Here is a 26,087-nt window from a genome sequence, read left to right as displayed (position 1 = left end):
TAATTTGGCCTCTCAAAACTTTTATGCTTGCCAATTTACCTGACAACTGCATTGAAATGTTTTACAGTAGTGTCTTCCGAAGAAAGATATTTTCTTCAATACTACTGCCACCTGGACAGCTAAGCTTTTTGTGTCAGGTATTGCACATAAGCTACCATATTCATGTTGTCAACTCTTTAATAGGAAGATCTGTACTCCCCACTCTTTTCACTTAAATGTAATCGGCCACAACACATCCACGTCATCTTCCCCGTAAAAAAGCTTTACACATGTATGCATATCCAACCCTCATCATTACCAGTAACTAAAAGGCGCAAAACTATTTGTCATCCCTTTCTGGTCACATAATGACGTAACTTCAAAGACACAGTTTCAACATATAGACCTATGCTTACAGTACAACCTAATTAGCACTTTTAAACTGCCTAGAGGTACCATTCTGCAGTGGTTTCTAAGTGGTGGTGATGATAATGTAGAGAGATATGGAGGGCAGCCAGGCATCTGAGTGGGAATGGCATTTGGAAAATTACGAGGATTATTATAACTTTCTACTGTTATTGTTAATTTCAGTGTAGAACTGCGATATTTTCCAGCAAAGAATGCTTTTGAGAGGGAAGGTAGGCCATAAGACTTGCAAAACAAGAATAGGGAGTAAGATCATTCATACACTAGGAAACAAACTTCTCCTCAGATGAGGATGGTCTATGGGTTTATTCCAATTATCTCAAATTTTACTGTCAGTAATACTCTGAATTCTTTCTGTGTCATGTGACTGAAAATACAATTGAGACACACGCAGTAAAAAAAGGTTAGAAATCGTATTCGAAACTTTCACTCAGGACTTTGTGGTAGTTGATGTTATGATTCTCAACATCACACAAAAATATATTTTTCCATTCCAGTACAGTTCTATAAATTTAAAAAGCAGGAAAGAATTTTATTTCATACGTTCAGAGGAATCTTTTGTTGGGATTAAACTTTCTCTGTGCACCACAAACTTGTCCACTTTCCCTGACACAGTTATATAACAGTTACACCGATGAATAACGGCAGGAGCTGTTGTCAGTAGCATATAGGGAACAAAATTGTGCATTCGTAAACTGGCAATTTTAATTATTATATAAATAATGGCGAAACCACGTTAAGTGTTATTGTAAAGTAACAGTTTGGCCCAGAAGCGTTTACGTTTCGGTTGAAGAGATTTGGGAAGCTCGACTCATTTCTACTTCATAATGTCGGTCCCTCCGATTACCGTGATAACTACAATTTTTACTTTAGTGTGGGGCAGTTTTTGTATTGCGGACGTTTCCATCATGTTACGAAGTTGAAGATAAGGAGAGTTAACGAATATTATAACTAAAATACTACAGGTTCAGGATGGCTCTTACATATTTTCTGATATCTTTTACGGCTTCATTCAGTAGCCAACCCTCCTCCTTTCTCCGGGCTTGGGACCGGCAACAGTATATGCAGAGCTACTCATTTCACTCTACATTAACTGCAGGCGGAGTTAAAGGCTGCATACCAATGAAATACTGCCATCACTAACATCGAAACCTAACCCTACGTGGTACCTTTGACTTAACTTTCGGCTATTCATACGTTACAAACCAGAGGGAACCGTATTTATAGGTACAATTGTATCGATATTAATCGAGTTTGGAACCATTGCAGTGAACTTCGTTGGCCTTGCATTTCCGCGGACCTAGTATATTTATTTATTTTATCCATCTTTCACCATTAACATGCAATAGATGTCATCAGAAAAATTACTGCTACTTGTACGCTATGTTTTACATAGCAAAATATTACATGGTAAAAATATAGCAGTGTTATACCCATTGGCTTATAACTAGCTGCCTCTACACCCATATCTATACATAACAGTAAGCCTTAATTTATCAGCATTAACGCGCAATCGATGTCGTCAGAAGAATTATAGTTATTTGTACATTATGTTTCATAAAACAAAATATTGCATGCTAAAAAATATAGCAGTATTATACCCTACCAGCTTATAGCTGCTTCTACACCCGTATCTACACATATCAGTAAGCCTTAATTTATCAATAAATTAGGTCCTCTTTACAACTATTCTGCAATGCTTCTATACTACAGAAAGTATTTTCTTTCATTCACACTTTGGCTTTAGTTTTGAAAATATCCAGTGAAACCTGTTGAGCCTGTATGGGAGAAGTGTTGAATAATTTTATGCTTATGTATTCATAGCTACAATGGGTTTTCTTAAGCCTGGTTGTGGGTATATCAATCATATTGTCGAGTATTGTGTTGATGAACAAATTTCCTTTTGGTGTAGAGGTTTAAGTTATCTTTTATGTTTAATAGACAACAATATATGTAAAGAGATGGTACTGTGAGAATTTTTAAATCTTTAAAATAGGTCTACATGAGGTCTTGTTGTCAGTGATTCCATAAAGATGTCTATTTGCTTTTTTTGCCAGGTAAAAACATTTTTGGCTCCTGGGGAGTTACCCCATAAAAGAATGTCATATTGTAGATGGCAGTGAAAGAAGGCATAGTATGAATGAAGTAATAAATCTTGTGTAACACATGTGTGTAGATTGGCTACTAGATAGATAACTCGTGATAACTTTCAACACATAATTTGTATGTGTGTTTAATTTCGAGTGTATTCCTAGTAGTTTAACAGATGATAACTCAGTGTTACTGTTTGATAGACTGAAGATTATCTTGACAGTCTTTTCATGGTTCATAGTTAACTCATTAGGTTTAAATCAGGTATTAGATATTTTGAGACATTCTTCACTTTCCTCCTTCAATTTGTTTATATCCTTTCTGGAATTAACTAATGTTGTGTCATCAGCATAGAGGATAGATTTACAGGGCAAGTTACTCGGAATGTCATTTACAAATAATATGAATAGCAGAGGGCCAAGTACTGATCCCTGAGGAACACCTCGTTGTATACTTAGAGTCTGTGACTTTTGGCCATTATGCTTCACGATTTGTTTCCTTTTGCTGGTGTATGATTCAATCAGTGAGAGTTACAAGTGTTTGATTCCATAGCAACACAGTTTATGTAATAATAATTTGTGGTTAACCTAGTCAAAAGCGTTATTCAAGTCAATCTGAATGACGTCAGCAGATAATTATGACTCGACTTAGTACAAAAGAGATAAGGTTTTCAACTGCTTTCACTGTTGATAAGTTTGACCTAAAACCATACTGAGAATTATTTAATATATTATTATCTGATAGGTGTATGCATATTTGCTGCACTATGCAATATTCTATTATTATTTTTAATAGGCACTAGTGAAATTGGTCTTTAATTATTGATACAGAACTTGTCACCCTTTTTGTAAAACGGCATGACAACTGTCTTTTTGACACATTGTGGATAGTCTCCACTAGAGGGCATCCAGTTTATCAGTATGCAAAGAGGATATGATATGAGATCTACAATTTTTTTGATTACAAAGTTTGACAGGCCATAAACATCTTCAGATCTGGAGTATTCTAATTTATAGGTTGCTTTAATTATATCAATTACTTGTACTTCTCTCCATTTACAAGGTTACATTATCTTTGTAACGTTTTGTTGAAAATTTCTGCCAGATGTGGGGTAAGAAACAGGTGTATGTGTAGAATTGGAATTATGGTTGCCCTGAGTTGAGAGGCTAAGTTTGGCAAAGTTGACAAGAAAGTGATTGAAATCATCAGCAGTGATATTAGGAGCATTTGTGTTGTGTTTATAGTTTATATCCATACCTAGCTCTGCTTTTATTACTTTCCATGCAGCCTTACATTTATTGTGTGATTTTTTAATGAAATCACCATTTGTCTTACAGTTGGGTATTTTAATTTCAGATCTGTTTTTTTTAGGTTTTTGTCAGTTTCTTTATCTTCTATTCCCTTTTTGTCCTTATCATGACAAGTAATTACCAATAATCTCAGTTTTTGTAATTGAAGTGAAAACCACTTGTGTAAAGTTGAGTGTCTAGGTTTCTTGACCTTTTTTTTTTTTGTTTTTTAACCAGTAGACAGGATGTATGGAAGATTTCAGAAATGATTTTGAGGAATGTGCTGAAGGCTTCATCAACATTTCTGGAGGAGAGTATAACAGGATTCCAAACTATAGACTTAAGTTTTTCTCTATACTTGCTAATATTTCTATCTGTAAATAGTGTCACACACTAAGTTTGTTACTGGTCTTCAGTAATTAGTTTCACCCATATACCTCTATGGTCCGACAGGTAATCGACATTAAATAAGCCTAACTCTAAATCACATTTGTGTACATTCGTTATTAGATTGTCACGACAGGAGAAATGCCTTGTAGGACTTTCATTATCAAAAAAAGATTATAGGATCTTAATATATTTACTAAATTAACATTTCTGGCTTCCTTATATCTCAGATTAGGCAATTTACACGTTTTCTCAACATTCAAGTACTGTATATGAATGGTTTATTAAACAGGTATCAACATAGAATTGAGATGATGATGGCCTAATTCAACAGAATGGTAACCCTTTAGGTAATATTTCTCTATTTCTACATGAGATTGCAGAACTTACGTTCCAACTGTCAAATCGCTGACAAAAAATTTCCTAATACAGCATTTACAGAATAAATGAACTACATATTTAAGCGAATGAAAAAAGTACTAACTAAACAGATAAATGACAATAACAACAACAGTAAATGCAGTCAAAGTTCGGAATATAACATTAGAAATGGCAAAATCTGCGATGGAAAATCGTAGCACTCTGAAACTTTGATTTTCATTAATTTCAGGTTATTCAAAGTAGTTAACAAGAAAATGAGACTGCCAGATTTTCTACTGGTGTGGGTCATCTTTCCAAAATATACTGATTAGTTAATAAGATTTTGCATGTAGCAAGCTGTGGTACTAACATAATTTGATTATATTTTCAAATTGTGTGTGCTGTAATGAAAAGTAATTACATCATTATAAACAGAACCAAAAAAATGATAACCTTAGACAATACATTCAAGTGTAATTAAGTCTAAATAAGATCTTGAGGTTTTCATGTAAGTTTTACATGCCAGCAGATATATGTATTGACAGTAAAATAGCATTTAACAAAACTAAATTGATTCTTTATGGGAGTAGAAAAAACATGTCAGATGGAAAGAATCAACTCATTATATTACAAGCTGATCACTCTCGAAAACTGTCCACAACTGCCTACCATTAACTGAGATCGCTTGTGTTACTACAATAGCTTCTGATGTTAGTCCTATGGAGTCAAACATGCTCTACCTGAAGTTTACTAAGTGTTTTATCAATCAGATGGATACTTCTATAACTACTAGTTCCGTTTCATATGATTCGGTGGATCAAAATAGTATTCAGGGTCCCCACAGACAGATGGTTTTGTTTTCATGCAAATCAATTTGAAAATACGTCGACTGATCATGACTGACATGGTATTAGAACTAAAAACATACTAAAAAGAGAATCACTACACAAATGTCAAATCAAAATTATGCAGCATGTGATATATGTCAAAAGATTTCGTTTTGATGAGATTACACATCTGCATTGGGCTTTTTCTGGGCAGAAGTATCTCATAAGTGTTGGTGCATTTGTATCAATGTTTTCATTATTTAATATAGTTAGAAAAATTGTCATTTCGATAGGAGAAATTAGCTTTACCATAATATTTTGACCTTGTGCATTGACTGTGACACTTAAATTACTTCTTAATAATTATTGAAGTATGGTGACTGCTGAAATGAAAGTTGAAAGTGCCTAGTAATGAACAATAAAGGTCTAGTGGAAAAACTGGAGGCAAAGGAAAGGAAGATTTGGAGAAAGATCTTAGGTCCCATCAAAGAAATGGGGAATATAGGAGACGTCATAATCATGAACTGTATTCCCACATAGAGAAGATAACTGATACCATCCGGAAAAGGAAGATTATGTTTTGTGGACACATGGCCCAAATGAGCTGTGGATGACTCACCAGTCGTATGATCACCTACTTTCAGGAGAAGAAAACAAAATGGCCCTGGTTCACAAAGGTCGAGAAAGATCTTAAAGAAGTGGGCATCACCCACTGATGACATCATGTCCCACTCATGGAGAAACTTATGGTGGGGCAAAGTTTCCAAGAGCAGACAAAACTAAAAACAGGAAAGGCTTCGACCCAGGAGACGAAGGAGCAACACCGAGAATGAATGCGGGAGCACTGGGCAATCATCAGAACATGTAGAGCAAGACAGAAAAAATAATGTGATCCAGAAATGGCCTATATGAAGGGACTGAATGAATTTGAATGATCATTTGTGACATGAAGAAATTTGGAAGTTAGTTTAGAGTAACCAAGAAATTACATGATGAACACAGAGATCTTCCACTTGTCCATAAAATAATATAATTCCTATTGCAAATGAATCTAAACAGCAAACAACATTGTTTAAGTAAAGTAAATTTGTAGTGCATTATAGAAATTTAAAAAATATCTAAACTAGACTTAAAGTGATCAATTATCAATGGATTTCAATCAACATGATTGATAAAGAAATTTTAATATGCAAATGAAAACAATGGCTATGAGTAAGACTGGGAACAATCTCTACAAAGGGATGAATAATGAAGTGTTTGGAAAAGCTATAAATACATGAATAAAGATCTCATTTTCATATACTTTCCTATTCTATATTAAATGAGTGCTTCAGCTTTTAACACGTTGAATTTCCTTGTTATTAACATCCATAGCTGAAAGTAGTAGAAACTATAGTTATAGGTAGGATGCTCTTGCAATTGTAGACAAAAATCCTGTTATCTGCGAAGATATTTGAAAATCCTAAAATAGGTTATACTAATCATATATTTAAGAGAGCTTTCCAGCTTCGAGTTGGAAACACTAACTAGAAGTACCTAAAAATTATATTGATACTAGACATTCTGGAAGTTCTGATGAAATGGCTTATATTTAAAATTGTGAAAGATTGATTCATAATTGAACGAGAGCTAAGTTAATGTGTTTTGAAATGTACAGTATTAACATACTTTGTAACTGTAGGTTAACTTATAACAGTCAGTCTCAAATATTTCAGCTTGAGTCTGATAATAGACAAAAATTTATGATAGAGATATCAGAAGGTTTTATTAGAGATATAAACAGAGATAATAAACAATTCAACAGTACTCCAGAGTAAAGGTTCAGGATGGACTTTGGTTAGGGTTATTGGTTTGCAATTACCTGTTAACATATACTTAGGACCCATTAAGCTGATCATCCTATGTTATGTTTCTATGTATAATAGAAGCATAACAAGTTTACAATAATCTAAAGAATAAAGATCAGAAATGTTTTTTTGGGCTAGTTAAGCTGCTGTATTTAATAAACAGATAAAGAAGAACACTGAAGAACTGAGTAATTGGCAGAATTTAGGGTTATGTTTTGGTGAAATGTTTAACACAATTAAATATCAAATTGAAATAACCGTGATTCAAGAAACTGAACCAAATGAACAGATAACAATTAGGGTATATTCTTTTGCTGATAGAAGTATTGTCTACCCTCTAAAAATTACAAAAATAGAAAGATGAACATTTCAAGCTGTTGTACTTAAAAACAGTGGTACTTGTCGCTATTTTTGAATGAAAGGCCCTTCAATATTATTATCAAAACATATTACATATCATAAGGGCTCAGTCTATGACTGTGAATATGTTACCATTCTCAAAAGGAAAAAGGGTTAAGCAAGTAGGTAATTATTTAAAGACTGAACTTGTTAAGGGAGAAATGCTAGAATAGGAGAGTTATCAAGGTTTACAGTTTATCAAACTAAAATGAAGGTATAGTTGACAAGTTTTTCAGATTTCGAAGATGTATTGAAAAAAGGATACACATCAAGCAAATGATACTATAGTATGTGGAGCTCATAATGCAGTGAAAAGGTTTATAGACATTGTTAGAAAGAAAAAGAAAGTGGGAAAATATATTCACAAATCCAAACAATGAATCCACAGTGAAAGAAGAGAAGGAACCATATTCTAGAGCTAATATGTGTTATATTTGTTGTGGAAATGTAAATGAAATGTCTAATTTCTTAGTAAAATTGAAGAATAGATTTGAACAAAGAACTGAATGTCTTAAAATCTACTTATGAAGTAATTTTATTTTGAGGAAACATTAGACAGAAATAAAGAAGAATTAGTGATACTTATGAAGAATAGAAAATTAAACAAACAAAAAGTAAAGAAATTGGAAAATAAATCTGAGATTTTTAAAGAATGCATAAAACTGTCAGTCGATTTATGAAACGTTTAAAGAAATATAAAAATGAATTGATGAAACTTACAGAGAAATAGGTGTTACCTGCAGCTGTGCTCAAATATCAATAGTTTCGTTGTGACGACTGGCAATGAGTAAATAAGCCACTGTAAGTAGAGTAATGTCAGCTACCCTCAAATGTCTGTCTGTTCTGTTGAGCTTGGCTAATGATGGGCAATCCCCCCTCACTACGCTGTGGCATGACTAATGCTGGTGCCAAGTCGTGTGTGTAGAGGGCATTGGCAGAAGTGTGCATCTGTACATCGTGCCCTTGAAGCTATTACATAGTTCATGTTCACTGATGTAAAAAAAAATGTTCCATTCGTCACTTTACCCTCTTAGGTGCTGATTCTTTTCTTCTTATTAAACTAGCCTACGTTCTTCCTCAGGATACAGGCTACCTCTATAGCAAATTTTATTGAAACAAATTTAGTCATGAAAATGTAATAGAGAGAGAGCTACTTTCCCATTTACGATATTTGTGAGAATGGGAAAGAATACATAAAAAAGTAAAAGACCAAGATCACTTAACCCTCAAGTGGGCGCCTGTTATAAAATGAGCAGGCACATAGAAAACTTCTCATGTGTGCAAAAAATAGCTGTCTTTATATAAATAAGGTAAATATGTGTGAGGAAATTCACAGTTTAATCTTAGTTTAATTAAACAATGATAGAATAAAATTATAAAATATGACTTAAATCACTATCTAAAGAATAAAAACAAAAAAAATTCACAGAACCGTTCTGTTACCACATATGAGTGTCACTCAACAGTAACGATCCCTCAGAGTATTATATAGTGCAGTTACATCAGATCCCAGCAAACTCCTTATTCGATTACTAGTTATCTGATAGATAACTGCATCATTGTGGGACTATACCATTAGCTTAGAGTCTTGGGCATTTTCTTGCAAGGATTGCAAATTTCCTCTCATCTAACTCACAGTTTATTTTATGTTACTGCTGCTAATTTATATGGCTGATGCCAACAAGTTACTACTGCAGTAGCTGAAGCAACAAAGAAGAATTAGGTATGAGCACATAATTGTTAAACGACAATGGAATGGTACAAGGGAATCATATTTGTGGTTGCCGCATTTTATCCACAGGCTCATGTCTTAACTGGAAATTTCGAAGTTTTAACACAAATTTATTGCAAATTAAATTATTATTATCTGACTTTGTATGCATTAATTTACTCAACTTTTACTGAAATCATATAACTGTTAAGGAAATGACATACAATAGAAAAACTGATTTAATTAACAATAACAAAGAAAATTATTTTAGTTGTTTCAAAACTTAGAAGACATCGAAAATTATATTCCTTGGCATTTTCAGATGTATAACTTCATTTCTAAATAAACTGTCATACACTTTGGAGACAACTAAAATGATGAAATGATAAAATAGATGCAGTCATTAGAAAAGGCGTTTATCCTTATGATTGTATGGATAATTAAGAAAGGTCTGAAGAAGATCAACTACCTCTGAAAAATTTCTATAGAAAACTAAATGGATGTGCTATAAGTGATAATGGATATGAACATACAAAACTGGAATAAGAAAAAGGTACTATAAATAATTTTATGGAATATCTGGTTCATATCTAAAAGTAATGTTTTGTTATCATTTGGTTTATTTCAAACCTTTAGAAAAAATTTTATAAAATCGTATGGCTTAAATCCAACTTCATATGATTCTGCCCCTGGATTAAGTTTTGACGCAATGTTTAAAATGATGAAAGAAATATTAGATATATTACATGAAGGTGGTATGGTTCTGGATACTGAAAAGAGGAATTAGAGACGAAATTTCATAACACACTAAGATATACATAAAATCGAATAACGAGTCTATGGAGAACTGTGATAAAGATAAAGAATCAAACATTTTAATTCATCTAGATGCTAACAATATATAATGATTAGCAATGTTTGAGTTTTTTCCACATGATGGATTTGATTGGCTACATTATCAAAAATTTGCCTTAGATTTTAGGAAAAATACATGAATGATACAAATGATGATTGAGAAAATGGCTATATTCTCAAAGTCAGTTTAGAATAACCAAAAGAATTACATGGCCAACAGCAAGATCTTTCACTTGTCCAGAAAATTAAACAGTTCTTGGTACAAATGAATCTAAACTGCTAACACCATTGCGTAATTAAATTGAATTTCTAGTACTTTATAGAAACTTAAAACAGTATTTAAACTAGAATTAAGATAAACAAAGGTCAACAGATAATAATCAATACAATTGGTTAACAAAATAAAGAAATTTGAATATCCAGAGGAAAATAAATACTGCAAGTAATACTGGGAACAAATTCTACAAATTGATGAATAATGAAGTATTTGGAAAAGTTATATATGTATAAAGGTCTCTTTTTTATACACTTCCTTATTCTATTTTAGATGAGTGCATCTGTGTTAAATATGATGAATTTCTATATTAATAATATCCATAGTTGAAAGTAATAGAAACTACAGTTAAAGCTAAAATGTTTTTGCAATTGTAGACCAAATGGCGATTTTCTGCCAAAAATATTTGAAAATCCTAGAATATGTTATACCAGTAATATTTTTAAGAGAACTTTTCAGTGTAGAATTGAAAACATTAACAAGAAGGTCACAAAATAATATTAATTCTAGACATTTTGGAAGTTTTCATGAAATGGTTGTATCTAAAATTTTAAAGTTTAATTCGTAAGTCCACAGCTCGTGGTCTCGCTATCTCGTGTTCTTGCTTCCCGAGCACGGGGTTCTGGGTTCGATTCCCATTGCGGTCGGGGATTTTCACCTGCCTTGAATGACTGGGTGGTTGTGTTGTCCTCATCATTTCATCATCATTCACGAAAGTGGCGATATTGGACTGACCAAAGGTTGGGAATTTGCACAAGCGCTGATAACTGCACAGTTGAGAGCCCCACAAACCGAACATCATCATCGTCAATATTAATTCATGATGGACTTAGAGGTAACGTCAGTTTATTTTAAAATGTAGAGTCTTAGCTTACTTTGTAACTTTAGGTTATAGTATAAAAGTAAACTTCTTGTATTTCTCGTTGTGTCCCATAATGACGTAAAAACTTATGAAAGAGTAATCAAAAGATCATACACTCCTGGAAATTGAAATAAGAACACCGTGAATTCATTGTCCCAGGAAGGGGAAACTTTATTGACACATTCCTGGGGTCAGATACATCACATGATCACACTGACAGAACCACAGGCACATAGACACAGGCAACAGAGCATGCACAATGTCGGCACTAGTACAGTGTATATCCACCTTTCGCAGCAATGCAGCTGCTATTCTCCCATGGAGACGATCGTAGAGATGCTGGATGTAGTCCTGTGGAACGGCTTGCCATGCCATTTCCACCAGGCGCCTCAGTTGGACCAGCGTTCGTGCTGGACGTGCAGACCGCGTGAGATGACGCTTCATCCAGTCCCCAACATGCTCAATGGGGGACAGATCCGGAGATCTTGCTGGCCAGGGTAGTTGACTTACACCTTCTAGAGCACGTTGGGTGGCACGGGATACATGCGGACGTGCATTGTCCTGTTGGAACAGCAAGTTCCCTTGCCGGTGTAGGAATGGTAAAACGATGGGTTCGATGACGGTTTGGATGTACCGTGCACTATTCAGTGTCCCCTCGACGATCACCAGTGGTGTACGGCCAGTGTAGGAGATCGCTCCCCACACCATGATGCCGGGTGTTGGCCCTGTGTGCCTCGGTCGTATGCAGTCCTGATTGTGGCGCTCACCTGCACGGCGCCAAACACGCATACGACCATCATTGGCACCAAGGCAGAAGCGACTCTTATCGCTGAAGACGACAAGTCTCCATTCGTCCCTCCATTCACGCCTGTCGCGACACCACTGGAGGCGGGCTGCACGATGTTGGGGCGTGAGCGGAAGACGGCCTAACGGTGTGCGGGACCGTAGCCCAGCTTCATGGAGACGGTTGCGAATGGTCCTCGCCGATACCCCAGGAGCAACAGTGTCCCTAATTTGCTGGGAAGTGGCGGTGCGGTCCCCTACGGCACTGCGTAGGATCCTACGGTCTTGGCGTGTATCCGTGCGTCGCTGCGGTCCGGTCCCAGGTCGACGGGCACGTGCACCTTCCGCCGACCACTGGCGACAACATCGATGTACTGTGGAGACCTCACGCCCCACGTGTTGAGCAATTCGGCGGTACGTCCACCCGGCCTCCCGCATGCCCACTATACGCCCACGCTCAAAGTCCGTCAACTGCACATACGGTTCACGTCCACGCTGTCGCGGCATGCTACCAGTGTTAAAGACTGCGATGGAGCTCCTTATGCCACGGCAAACTGGCTGACACTGACGGCGGCAGTGCACAAATGCTGCGCAGCTAGCGCCATTCGACGGCCAACACCGCGGTTCCTGGTGTGTCCGCTGTGCCGTGCGTGTGATCATTGCTTGTACAGCCCTCTCGCAGTGTCCGGAGCAAGTATGGTGGGTCTGACACACCGGTGTCAATGTGTTCTTTTTTCCATTTCCAGGAGTGTATTAGCATTCCAAAAGAAAAAATAGCACATAAATTAACGGAATTCCAGATAAAAGGTTCAAGATGGGCTTAAGATAGTGTTACTGATTTGAAATAACGTAATAAAATATGAGGGTTGTTCAATAAGTAATATCACTTTTTTTCTCATAACATATTTACTGTTAAGAGTTAGATTTTGGTGACAATATACATATACATGTCTTGTCCATATCCAATTTTTCTACATCATCTCCATCACATTCTATGGTCACTCACCAACTTTGAGGAAGAGCACGTACTCTCTGCTCATAAAATCTCTTGTCCTGTAGCCGTACCCATGTTTTCACTGCATGATTGACACTCTCTTTTTCTTCAAAGTGTGTTCCCCGAAATGAATCTTTAAGTGACCCAAAGCGATGGAAGTCCGAGACACTGGCTGTGGCAATGATGTCTGACACTGTTTGGTGATGTGTTTTCGGGTTCTCAGGCATGTGTGTGGGTGTGTATAATCGTGTTGGAACAAGATTTCTGCTGAATCATTGTCCAATCGAAACACGTCTGAAACGGCTCTTGAGTTTATTCAGAGTTTTCACATATGCATCAGAATTGATAGTTGACTGTCTTGGCATCACATTTACGAGAATGGCGACATCAAAATCCCAGAGGACTGCCACCATGACTTTCCTGGCACAGGAGGTTATCTTGCATTTCTTCTTTTATGGTGAATGAGGATGATGCCGATCCATGGCCTGCCTTTTTGTTTCTGGCGCAAAGTGGTGCACCCAGATTTCGTCCCCTGTAACGATCTGTGACCGAATGGCCTCTCCATTGGTCTCATAACGCTCCAACAATTGAGATTAAATGGCCTATCTTTGAATCTTGTGGTCCCCTAATTGCATTCGTGGAACCCATCGTGAGCATATCTTTGAATATCCTAGAGTCTCGATCATTGCAGACGCACTTCCAATGCTGAGTGTCAACTGTAGAGCTAACTGCCGAGTTTGATTCACCTGTCGGCACGAATAATGGCATCCGCACGATTCAGCATGTCTGGAGCAGTGGATGTGACAGGATGTCCTGAGTGGGGCTGATCATGGAGCTCTGTTTCTGCTTTTCCAGAGGCTGTAACTTTCTTTACCCATCGCCCAACTGTACTCCTATCAACTGCAGCATCGCCATACACTGCACACAAACGTTTATGGATATTCACCACAGTTTCTTTTTCTGCGCACTAGAATTCAAGAACAGCACGCTGCTTGCAACGTGAGTCGTATATAGACGCCATTTTGACGCTGTACTACGGCTCTGCCATGTACCAGAACGGTACGAAACTTTACTGTCTCACAGAATAAACATCAAATGTGAAGCACCAACAAGGACGTTTGTCTACGTATATTAATGGCTTTTTTTTTAAAAAAAAAATGTGGTGTATTACTTATTGAACAACTCTCATATATCTTAAGATTTCCTAAGTGGTTAACCATACATTGTATTACCATATGAAATAAAAGAATAGCAAGTTCGATTTAATCTAAATACTAAAGATCAGAAATGTTTTGTTTGGGCTAGTAAAACTGCAGTATTTATTAAATAGATAAGGAATGACACTCTAAGACTGAGTGATTAATTTTGAGTTACATTTTGGTGAAAAGTTAAACACATTCAAATATCCAATCAAAATAAATTGTATTCAGGAAACCGAACCAAAAGTTCAGATTTCAATTACCTCATATTTTTTTACTGGTCAAAACTGTGTCCACCTTCTAAGCATTACATAGAATAAAAGAGATAAACATATCAAGTTGTTGTAATTGAAAACTGTGAAACATCATTTTATTTTTGGATTAAAAGTCACTCAATAGTGTAATCAAAACAGTATAAAAATCATCTGGAAATAATCTATGACTGTGGATGTGTTACCATGCTCAAAAGAAAAATTTAATAAACAAGTTGAAAATTGGCAAAACAATATTCTCATCAGGACAGAAATACCTAGAACTGGAAAATCATTGAAGTTTCAAATCTGTTAAACTGAAATGCATATATCATAGGCAGTCATTATAAATTATCATATTGTTCAGAGATAAGTAAAATGAGGGAATGAGAAAATAGATGTAGTTTTTAAAAAAGGCGTTTATTCATATGATTGTATGGATAATTGAAAAAGTTTCAAGATGATTAGCTACTCATAAAAAAAATCTGTAGTAAACAAAATGAATGTGGTATGAGTGGTCAAGGTTGTGAACATGTAAAATGGTGTGGAAAAAAATGTAATATAGATAATTTTAGGGACTACTTGATTAATTATCAAATGTAATATTTTATTATTAGACAATTTATGTCAAAACTTTTAGGGAAACATGCATAAAATCATATGATTTAGATCCCTCCCGATACAATACAGTCTCTAGATTAAGTATGCATTCAATGCTTAAAATGATTAAATAAATGTTAGATATATTATATGATGATGATATAGTACTGGGTACTGAGAAGGGAATCAGAGATAGAATTTTGTAGTATAGTAAATATACATCAAAGTGAATAACAAGCTTGTCGAGGGCAGATGAAGAATCAAACACTTCAGTTCATCTTGATGCTAACAATATACAAAAGGATGAGTAATGTTTGAGTTTTTTCCCAAATGATAGATTTGAGTGTCTACATTATCCAAAATTTGATTTAGATTTTGGGAAATATACATAAATTATACGAATGATGGTCCATAATATGGATATATTTTGCAAGTCAGCTTAGAATTACCAAACGAATTACACAATGGACACAAAGATCCTCCACTTGTCCAGAAAATTAAACAGTTCTTGGTGCAAATGAACCAAAACTGCTAACAAGATTGTGTAAATAAAGTAAATTTGCGGTAAATTATAGGAACTTAAAACAATATTTAAATTGGAGTTCATATTAAGAAAGGTCCACAAATTTTAAGCAAGGTGGCTGGACCAAAAGAAATATAGAAATTTGAATATGCAGATGAAAACAAAGGCAACACATAATACTGAGTACGATTTCTACAAACTGATGGCTAATGCAATATTTGAAAAAACAGTGGAAAGAATAAGAAACGGAGTGGGTATAAAATTAGTGTCTGGTACCAGTAAATGTGAAAAATGTATTGTTATACCTAATTTTAAAAGATTAACAGTCTTTAAGGGAAATCTAGCATCAACACAAATGCAAAAGGCAGAATTAAGTTTTCCCAATATATGTGGCTATGAATAGGCTATATCAAAGATCTAAACTCTACTGCAAAATGAAGACACATCCAAGTCTATGTATACACAACAGCAGCAGGTAACGACACACTGAGTCAAAGACGGTTGCTGTAACAGAGCCATAGCACTGGCTGAGGAATCACTTGCTGGATCACGCTATGACTGTTTGGTATAACACTCTACAGAGTCTGCAAGAAAAATGTATGCACTCTTTGTCAGGCTCGATCAAGGTATCTGTATTGTTGTTCGATTTGAGTTACGAGTGTATTGTAGTATGGTCTTTGGCTCAACAAATGTTAGTAGTTTCATCTCGGTATTGAGAAAACGAGATGGCTGAGCATGCTTTGACTTTCGAGCAATGCAAATGTATTGTGAAGTGTTTTTTCATATTTGATAATGCCATTGAAGTGCAATGTCAGTGGAGGCAGGAGTTTGAAAAAGAACCGCCAACCTGCCTAACAATTAACTGCATCATTGATAAGTTTGAATTGCATGGAACGATTTGTGATATTCACCAAGGAAGATCAGAAGGACAGCATCCAAGGTCGCCAGGTCAAACACCTTTGGACTTTTACTTGTGGGGAAGTGTGAAAGATAACGTCTATCAATGTAAGCCACGCACATTGGAGGAACTTCGCCAAGAGATTACACTGACATGTGCAGCGATTCCACTGACTGATGTAATTGTTGCGACTGCTCGTCGTTCTGTTATGTGTATAGCCGCTAACGGTGAACAGTTTGAACATTTAAAGTAACGATGTTCTAAACTAAAGGTTGTACAACATGTGTGATCAATTATTAAATATAAAATAAACACACAAGTAATACTTTCAGTTTCTTAAAGTGTGCATACATTTTTCTGGCGGACTCTGTACATTACGCTTTCTTACCAAACAAACACCTCTTATAACCTGCAAACATTATTGCCTTCCTTACAATGCACCTCTTTTCACAGGACTTTTTATTTTATTTTTTACCAGTTTAAAATGTATACACCTTTGAACTCAAGTATTACAAACTCATTCATAAAACATTTTTATTTCTTTGTGACATGTTACATACCTCCTAGATACTCACTAGTGTCCAACATCTGTGACATATTTTTCATTCTTTGCAAAAATTTTCATTCTTTATGATGCTGCTGTAACCATCTGTATCTTGATAGCATAACTCAATCATATTTCCATATTTTGGTTTCATGAATTATTTCATGTTCTTCAACTCCGCAACAACAACAGAGGCTTCACACATCCTTAGTGCTGAGACAACTACAAAATTACATGGTGTTGAGTTCATTGTAACAGAAAACAGCGATAACTCTTGCTTTCAGTTACACGTGAAAGTGAAATTGTTTTTCGTAAAATTATGGAGAAAAATTAGCTTTGATGTTTTACGAGAAATAGTATGTAATAAAAATAAGTGGCAATATCTATATCATATGTGTGGCACAATCGATAACGTGGTTTTCCGCTTCGAGCGCCGAGAGGGAAGGTTGTTGTTTATTTCACTTGCCACAGCGTCACTTGTGTGAAGTTTTCCTCGGTAGTGTTATTCTGTCTGCTGAAGGAGTCGTAGCGCCTCTGCTCTGCCTCATTGTTTGTGTTCGTCTACTCGTAGCGCCGTCGGCTGCTTCGCTATGGCTACGATGGTTTCCATGTGTGTTCTAAGAAAAGGTACTGTGAGTTTTACTTTCGACTGAACAACGCGACACTTGCAGTTCCTGTCTCTCAAAATCCACGACTGGCTTGTCTATACAATTCATGTGAACTCTGATCAGTTCGTAACCGCCTTGTTTTATGCAGACGAGTACGTGTTTTAGGTGAAATTTATGGACTCCCTTCACGTTGAAAGCTTACTGTCGCGACATGGTTCCCTAACACCATTCAAGCATTCGATCATTCCGCTAGTATGGTGTCACTCACAGTCGCTCAAATCGAATATAACAATGTTAGTGTGTTCAACCTCCCGCCGGAAGTTAACACCTTTCTAAAGGACATATTAACTCCTTATGGTAACGTGAAAAACGTCCGTCGTGAACGCTGGTCTACTCAACACAGATTACAGTGTTAAGGTCGATTCACACTTAATGGGACGTCTCCGTCACGTCCGTCACGTCAAAACACCCTCCCCTGCGTTTCTAAAGGCATTGTCTACACTCGACGTCACCGGCCCGGAACCTCTCCGTAACGTCACCGTCACGCATTCTTTTGGAGAATGTTTCCCGTTCATGTCGGCGAGTCGACGTGATGTACATCTCTGGCTCTTAAGAAGGACCGCCTCCATGTTTGCTCGAGCCATGTAAATATTTGGAAAGAGGGGAGAAGTACGAATGATTTGGTTATATAAGTATCAATATTTTATTGTTCAAGGTTTCGCTTTGTTATTTTTTCTAATTACATGTATCTTCCTGTGCTTGTTGTTTTATTTTATTTCGTTCCTTGTTTAGACAATGGACTTCGACGAATATTTAATGGAATTAGTTCGTTCACACTCAGAGCTGTACAACATGAGTGATCGTAGATACAGTGATTCCATTAGGAAAGAATCACTGTGGAAGGAAACTGGATTAGAGATGGGGCGTCCAGGTAAATGAAACACTTTGTAGTAAGTAATTTTGAATGGTACTTAAATGTATGCGTGAAAGTTTTCAGTACAACGATAAATATCTACGAGTGGACTACCATATGCAATGTGCCTCGGTATAAGCGTTATATACGACCTTTTTATTTAAAAAAAAGCTGTACAAACGCCAGCAGAATAAATACACAGTTCTAATTAACCGAATTTTTGTTGTATTGACTTGAACCCAGCATTTCAAGACCTGTTAAATTGTATAGTGCACGTGGATCCTGTTTAGAACAGCAGATAGTTTCAGATGTTTTGTCCTGATTATTTCCAACATTTTTCTGAGCGTAGTATTCGATAATTTAGCAGAAATTTTTATGCTGTAGAGTGTACAAATCCGAAAAGTGAAAGGCATGCTTCATAATATGCAACACTGTTCCTGTGATTTCGAAACATTCTACTTTGTTAATATTTCTCTAAAGAACAGGCCATATAGAAAAGCTGGCAATTTCCAGTGAATGAAAATGGACAAAGGGCCGCACATATGCCCATGTTTTAAATTACAAAAGTGTTATTGCTGTTTTCATCAGAAGGAAGCAAGACTTTTAATGTATAAAAGACAAATTTGTGGACCATTAATTGTAATTTGAGACAGACATATTTCTGGAAGTCTTTATTATTTCCTGTTACTGGATAGTTATCAAAAAACCTTTAAAGGGATCACAGAATATACAGTCACTGACTGCATTAATTCATTTTTAAAAATGAAGCTATGTGACAACGAAATACATAGGCAATCATTCTGGTAGCTAGCATTTAAAGAATCACTGTTTGCCCTATCCTAAGATATATTTGGAGCCAGAAATAGGCTACAGGACGGAAATATGTTTGTTTGTAGATTTATACATTACTACATTAGGCTTATGAAGCTTCTTCAGCAGTGTATAGGTTACAATTGAAATTTTTGTAGTGTGTGTTTACACATGAAAAATTTTGAACAACAGTATATTTTTATAGACACCTGCCAACTGCATACCTTTGTTAGCAACAAAGATATAAAAGTTATGTTATGGTGTTGTTAGGAGATAATTCATTGCATTTGCAAAAGTACTGCAGAAAATTAGCACAGTATAAGACTATATGCTGCTTAACAGCATAGCAAATGAAAACTACCTCATATTCCTGGAAAGCTGTGAAAATAAAAGAAAGCAAACCATAGTTGGTGTTCTCGTTAAAAGTTTGCAGTGTCCCTAAGTCATTTTTTAAAAATATTTTGACTACTCCATGCACTCTATTAACGGTTGTATATGTTCTTTGATTTCAGGCCATGAATGCAAGCGACGATGGGTGTCACTGAGAGACCAGTTTAGAAAATTTGTTAATAAAAAGACAAAGAGTGGCCAAGATGCCATATCTAATAATGTGTGGAAGTATGAGGAGGTTATGGCTTTCTTGCATCCACACATTTAGGAGCAGGAAACAGTTACTAATGTGACTGCTGACATTTGTTCAGACGAGGAAGAAAACATGGATATGTCTTCATCGCCTATTCTGGGCAGTGAAAGTGACAGTGATTCGAGGCCAGAGACAATTAATGTGCAAAAGTGTAGAGCAAGAGGCATAAGGAGGAGAACTGCAGAATATGCTTCAGCTTCTCTGATGAATTATATTCTAACAACACAACCAAAACAAGATCATATTGACAGTTTTCTTTCAGGGATAAGTGTCAGTATAAAAACATTGTCCCCAATGCGACAGATAAAAGCTAAAGATGAAATTTCGGGAGGACGACGGTTCAATTCCATGTCCGGCCATCCTGATTTAGGTTTTCCGTGATTTCCCTAAAACCGCTCCAGGCAAATGCCGGGATGGTTCCTTCGAAAGGGCATGGCCGATTTCCTTCCCCATCCTTATTTATCCCAAAATCAAATTTTGGATAATATATAGATTAATAATACAACACTTCATTGTATTAAACACTGGTGCACATGTATAATATATAATTAGAAAGTGGACAATAATAAGATCTTTACTCATATGCAATGTTTTAAACATAAGTTTTGTGTTGTATGAAATCTATCTGCTTGAGCTAAATCCTGAATCAAACTGTTGTAGACAAAAGGAAGGGATTTTTATTTGCAGGGAATTTATTAAACATAAATTATTAGTTTTAAACAGATTTAAACAATTTTAAGTTAAAAATTATATTTAAATTGGTATAAATACAAGGACGAGGCTGTTTATGTCTTATTTTAATTTTTCTTCTTCTAAATATCAGTGATGACAACTTGGACTTAATCCAAACCAGCCAAGCTTCAACAGAAATTTGGTAAAAATATAGAAAAGATAAAAAGATATAATCTGAAGACGATACAAAATTTATGAGATCAGTTAAAGAAAGATGGGTTTAAAAGTTGTAGTAAATGCAATGGTTCAAAGAGCTTAGACGACTTTTGAATAAAACTATAAAAATAAGACCTCCTTGTAACAGAAGTATGAATGTGGAAGCTAAAAAGCCATACGATCAGTAGGGGGTAGGTATATCACAGATGGCAAACGAAGATGATTTTAAAAGTTGTAGTAAATGTAAAAAATTTAGAGGAAATTAGGAACACAAATATCTGTTAGTAAGAGTTGAATAAATTCAGATTTTAGAAAAATATATGAGTAAATGTCACAGAAGATATATTTAAAATTTTATGTACATGTAAAGAAATTAAATATATAAAGGAATTTAGAAGACTTTTAGGAACACCAATTTATATTTGTATGAAATCTAAAACCAAGAAAGCGAAAAATTAGATACAAATTGTTAAAGAAACATGATGGAGTATATGAAGGAAAGCTTGATTATCGAGTAAATAAATATGTGACATTCATCCCAGGAATAAATGAATCTGATGAAGAGATAAATTATCTAGAAAATTGGGTTAATAAAATAGTAAAAAATCGTGGAATAATTAATAAGACAGAAAGTACACATTATAAATGTAATATTTCAACATATTACAACATATAAGAAAATAGCTGTACCAAATGCAGGATGAACTATATTTATAAACAGTTGGATGACTTAGAATGTCATCTGATTATGATGCAAATAAGATTAAAAATCTCTTTTTCGTTTTTAAGAATGGTAACTATAAAGATTATATCCTAGGCAAGTATTTTACAGCAAAAATGACAGGTTTTCTAAATACAAATAGGGGTTTTAATATCAAAGAAGCAACGAGATGTGCTGAAATGTAATATATGTCTTTAGACCTGAGTGCATTAAATGTTTACAAAAAAGGAATATAAAGTTCAGATTACTCAAATTAATGAATTTAGTTATAATAAATATTTTTATGGGACCCAATTTAATATGAAAGAAGTTTGAAACAAATTTCCAATTTTGATCATCAAACCAGTTTGGCAAATTATTATAGTTACAGTGTGATATTTTAATACCAAAGGTGCTGTAATTCTATTAAATAAATATATATAAATTAAAAGGACAAAACATTTAATATAAGATTTTTTTCATATTTAAATCGATACAACAATACACATATTCAAAAAATATTACCTACAACTGAACACAATGTTTTTAATTGCTGATGATGTAACTAACTTTCGGTTCTTAGCTGTCAGATAGCTGCAATTTCAGTATATGTTTATTCTAGAAATGTTAAGCTAGATTATACAAAAGAAAAATTTTGTAAGTGTTTTAAAATTTGAACTGTCCCAAGGTACAACTATATAAAAATCGTCAACCTCACACTGCATCTATCAGGGCACCTGTATTTATCATCTGGTTCGGACTTCTAAAATGATCAGTAGTTTCAATCATCATGTTCATGAATTAATGTCAGTATGTATTCATAAATATGATGACTTAACACCAGAAAGTAAAAATAATTTTTGATACACTATTAATAAAATCCAAATAGGGAAATAGAACATTTGAAACATTAACTAAAATAATACATTTATAAAATTAAAGATGGAATTGAAAAATTGGTGAAACAATACAGTGCATAATATTCAAGGAAAAAATTAACTTATTTGAGAATGTTAGCAATTATTCTACTGAACAAACCGTTCCACTTAGATATTTGCTTGGCCTTTCAAGATTATCTGATGAAGAATCTGTATGTAATTACTAGATTAGACCGCAGAGAAAGTGTCTTCCAAAGCGACTTTATATATCTTTAGATACACAACAAAACTTGTTTCTGCAATGGAATTCAATTTATGTCGAACTATTCATTCAATTTCTTCATTAATTTTTTCTATTACATCATTTACAGGCAGATCTTTGTTCTTACAATTCTCAAACTCTGTTCTACATTGTTTCTAGCAGTCTCTGCATTGTATTTAGATAGCATTAATTTGGGGAAAAATTATGATAAATTTTTAAAATTAATAGTTACTATTTCACATATAGGATTAATATTTATTAACACTCAACATTACTAATTACTGTTTAACGTTTATAATAAATGTTTAGATTTAACATGTATCGTTTCTGATTAAGTTTACATGTTTGTGATCAACACTGAATGTTTACATTGGGATAAAATCTTCTGCTTTATTTTGTAATTTTTCATCGTTTGTTTGATTTAGCTGATGGTATGTTCGTTAAAGTTAAGAGCATTTCACAAGACAGGTGAACGCTATTGCATCTTTAAGCCAAATGTAGTTTTTGACATTCCTGTTACTTTTAAACAAATCTATCTTTACTTGTACCAATACATTACAAAGTTATAGGTTTAATAATAACTATAATGGATGACAATTATGAATTAATAGATTTAATAATGCTGATGTAACTGTATTTTAGAGATGCGTTAAGTGACCTTTCTACACAATACACATGAATAATATCATAAGCTCACTATTTCAATCATTTCAGTAAACAAATTAATTAATAACATTCGAAATGTTCCAAATGAATAAACAAATGGTACCATATGAATTGGTGATGGTTAGTTGTGTCCTAATCATGCTCAGTAATGTATGAATTTGATGTTATTCACCAAGATAGGTGAGAATTTATGGTTCATGATGGTAAAGCAATTTGAAAACTTCCCTACCAAATTTTTTTGACATGATAACAAACAAAAGGAAACAATTATCTCTTTAAAACTGTACGTCCATTTATTTCTTCAAGAGTTATTCTTTAGTTACCTTGGTCTCTTTCTGATAAAATATGTTTAAGAGGTAGTGTCACATGTATTGGTTGTTTTAAAAATCATGCCGATCGTTATTAACATGCACTTTAAAGAAGAACTAACTATGGACCGATCCTCCAAAGTCTGATATGAGAGCACTTTCAACTTACATTTCAGCAGTCACCATACTTCAATAATTATTAGGAAGTAATTTAAGTGTCACAGTCAATGCACAAGGTCAAAATATTAGGGTAAAGCTAATTTCTCCTATCGAAATGACAATTTTTCTAACTATATTAAACAATGAAAACAGTGATACAAATGCACCAACACTTATGAGATACTTCTGCCCAGAAAAAGCCCAATGCAGATGTGTAATCTCATCAAAACGAAATCTTTTTACATATATCACATGCTGCATAATTTTGATTTGACATTTGTGTAGTGATTCTATTTTTAGTATGTTTTTAGTCCTAATACCATGTCAGTCATGATCAGTCGACGTATTATCAAATTGATTTGCATGAAAACAAAACCATCTGTCTGTGGGGACCCTGAATACTATTTTGATCCACCGAATCATATGAAACGGAACTAGTAGTTATAGAAGTATCCATCTGATTGATAAAACACTTAGTAAACTTCAGGTAGAGCATGTTTGACTCCATAGGACTAACATCAGAAGCTATTGTAGTAACACAAGCGATCTCAGTTAATGGTAGGCAGTTGTGGACAGTTTTCGAGAGTGATCAGCTTGTAATACAATGAGTTGATTCTTTCCATCTGACATGTTTTTTCTACTCCCATAAAGAATCAATTTAGTTTTGTTAAATGCTATTTTACTGTCAATACATATATCTGCTGGCATGTAAAACTTACATGAAAACCTCAAGATCTTATTTAGACTTAATTACACTTGAATGTATTGTCTAAGGTTATCATTTTTTTGGTTCTGTTTATAATGATGTAATTACTTTTCATTACAGCACACACAATTTGAAAATATAATCAAATTATGTTAGTACCACAGCTTGCTACATGCAAAATCTTATTAACTAATCAGTATATTTTGGAAAGATGACCCACACCAGTAGAAAATCTGGCAGTCTCATTTTCTTGTTAACTACTTTGAATAACCTGAAATTAATGAAAATCAAAGTTTCAGAGTGCTACGATTTTCCATCGCAGATTTTGCCATTTCTAATGTTATATTCCGAACTTTGACTGCATTTACTGTTGTTGTTATTGTCATTTATCTGTTTAGTTAGTACTTTTTTCATTCGCTTAAATATGTAGTTCATTTATTCTGTAAATGCTGTATTAGGAAATTTTTTGTCAGCGATTTGACAGTTGGAACGTAAGTTCTGCAATCTCATGTAGAAATAGAGAAATATTACCTAAAGGGTTACCATTCTGTTGAATTAGGCCATCATCATCTCAATTCTATGTTGATACCTGTTTAATAAACCATTCATATACAGTACTTGAATGTTGAGAAAACGTGTAAATTGCCTAATCTGAGATATAAGGAAGCCAGAAATGTTAATTTAGTAAATATATTAAGATCCTATAATCTTTTTTTGATAATGAAAGTCCTACAAGGCATTTCTCCTGTCGTGACAATCTAATAACGAATGTACACAAATGTGATTTTGAGTTAGGCTTATTTAATGTCGATTACCTGTCGGACCATATAGGTATATGTGTGAAACTAATTACTGAAGACCAGTAACAAACTCAGTGTGTGGCACTATTTACAGATAGAAATATTAGCAAGTATAGAGAAGAACTTAATTCTATTGTTTGGAATCCTGTTATACTCTCCTCCAGAAATGTTGATGAAGTCTTCAGCACATTCCTCAAAATCAATTCTGAAATCTTCCATACATGCTGTCCACTGGTTAAAAAACAAAAAAAAGTCAAGAAACCTAGACACTCAACTTTACACAAGTGGTTTTCACTTCAATTACAAAAACTGAGATTATTGGTAATTACTTGTCATGATAAGGTCAAAAAGGGAATAGAAGATAAAGAAACTGACAAAAACCTAAAAAAAACATCTGAAATTAAAAGAGCCAACTGTAAGACAAATGGTGATTTCATTAAAAAATCACACAATAAATGTAAGGCTGCATGGAAAGTAATAAAAGCAGAGCTAGGTATGGATATAAACTATAAACACAACACAAATGCTCCTAACATCACTGCTGATGATTTCAATCACTTTCTTGTCAACTTTGCCAAACTTAGCCTCTCAACTCAGGGCAACCATAATTCCAATTCTACACATACACCTGTTTCTTACCCCACATC

The 26,087-nt window shown here is 34.6% G+C and overlaps 1 protein-coding gene across 1 annotated transcript; it reads left to right on the top strand.

The window, feature by feature from the left end:
• Positions 1-18,508: 18,508 nt before the first annotated feature.
• LOC124554744 (transcription factor Adf-1-like) lies at positions 18,509-20,361 on the top strand. Its single transcript, XM_047128391.1, has 2 exons — positions 18,509-18,638; positions 19,943-20,361. Exons 1-2 carry the CDS (start codon positions 18,524-18,526, stop codon positions 20,086-20,088), a joined length of 261 nt encoding a protein of 86 aa, XP_046984347.1. The 5' UTR covers positions 18,509-18,523; the 3' UTR covers positions 20,089-20,361.
• Positions 20,362-26,087: the final 5,726 nt, after the last annotated feature.

This window comes from Schistocerca americana, chromosome X, assembly GCF_021461395.2.
Source record: "Schistocerca americana isolate TAMUIC-IGC-003095 chromosome X, iqSchAmer2.1, whole genome shotgun sequence".
NCBI classification, from domain to species: domain Eukaryota; kingdom Metazoa; phylum Arthropoda; class Insecta; order Orthoptera; family Acrididae; genus Schistocerca; species Schistocerca americana.
Note: the sequence above shows the minus strand (reverse complement) of the source record. Positions and strands in the feature narration are given on the sequence as shown.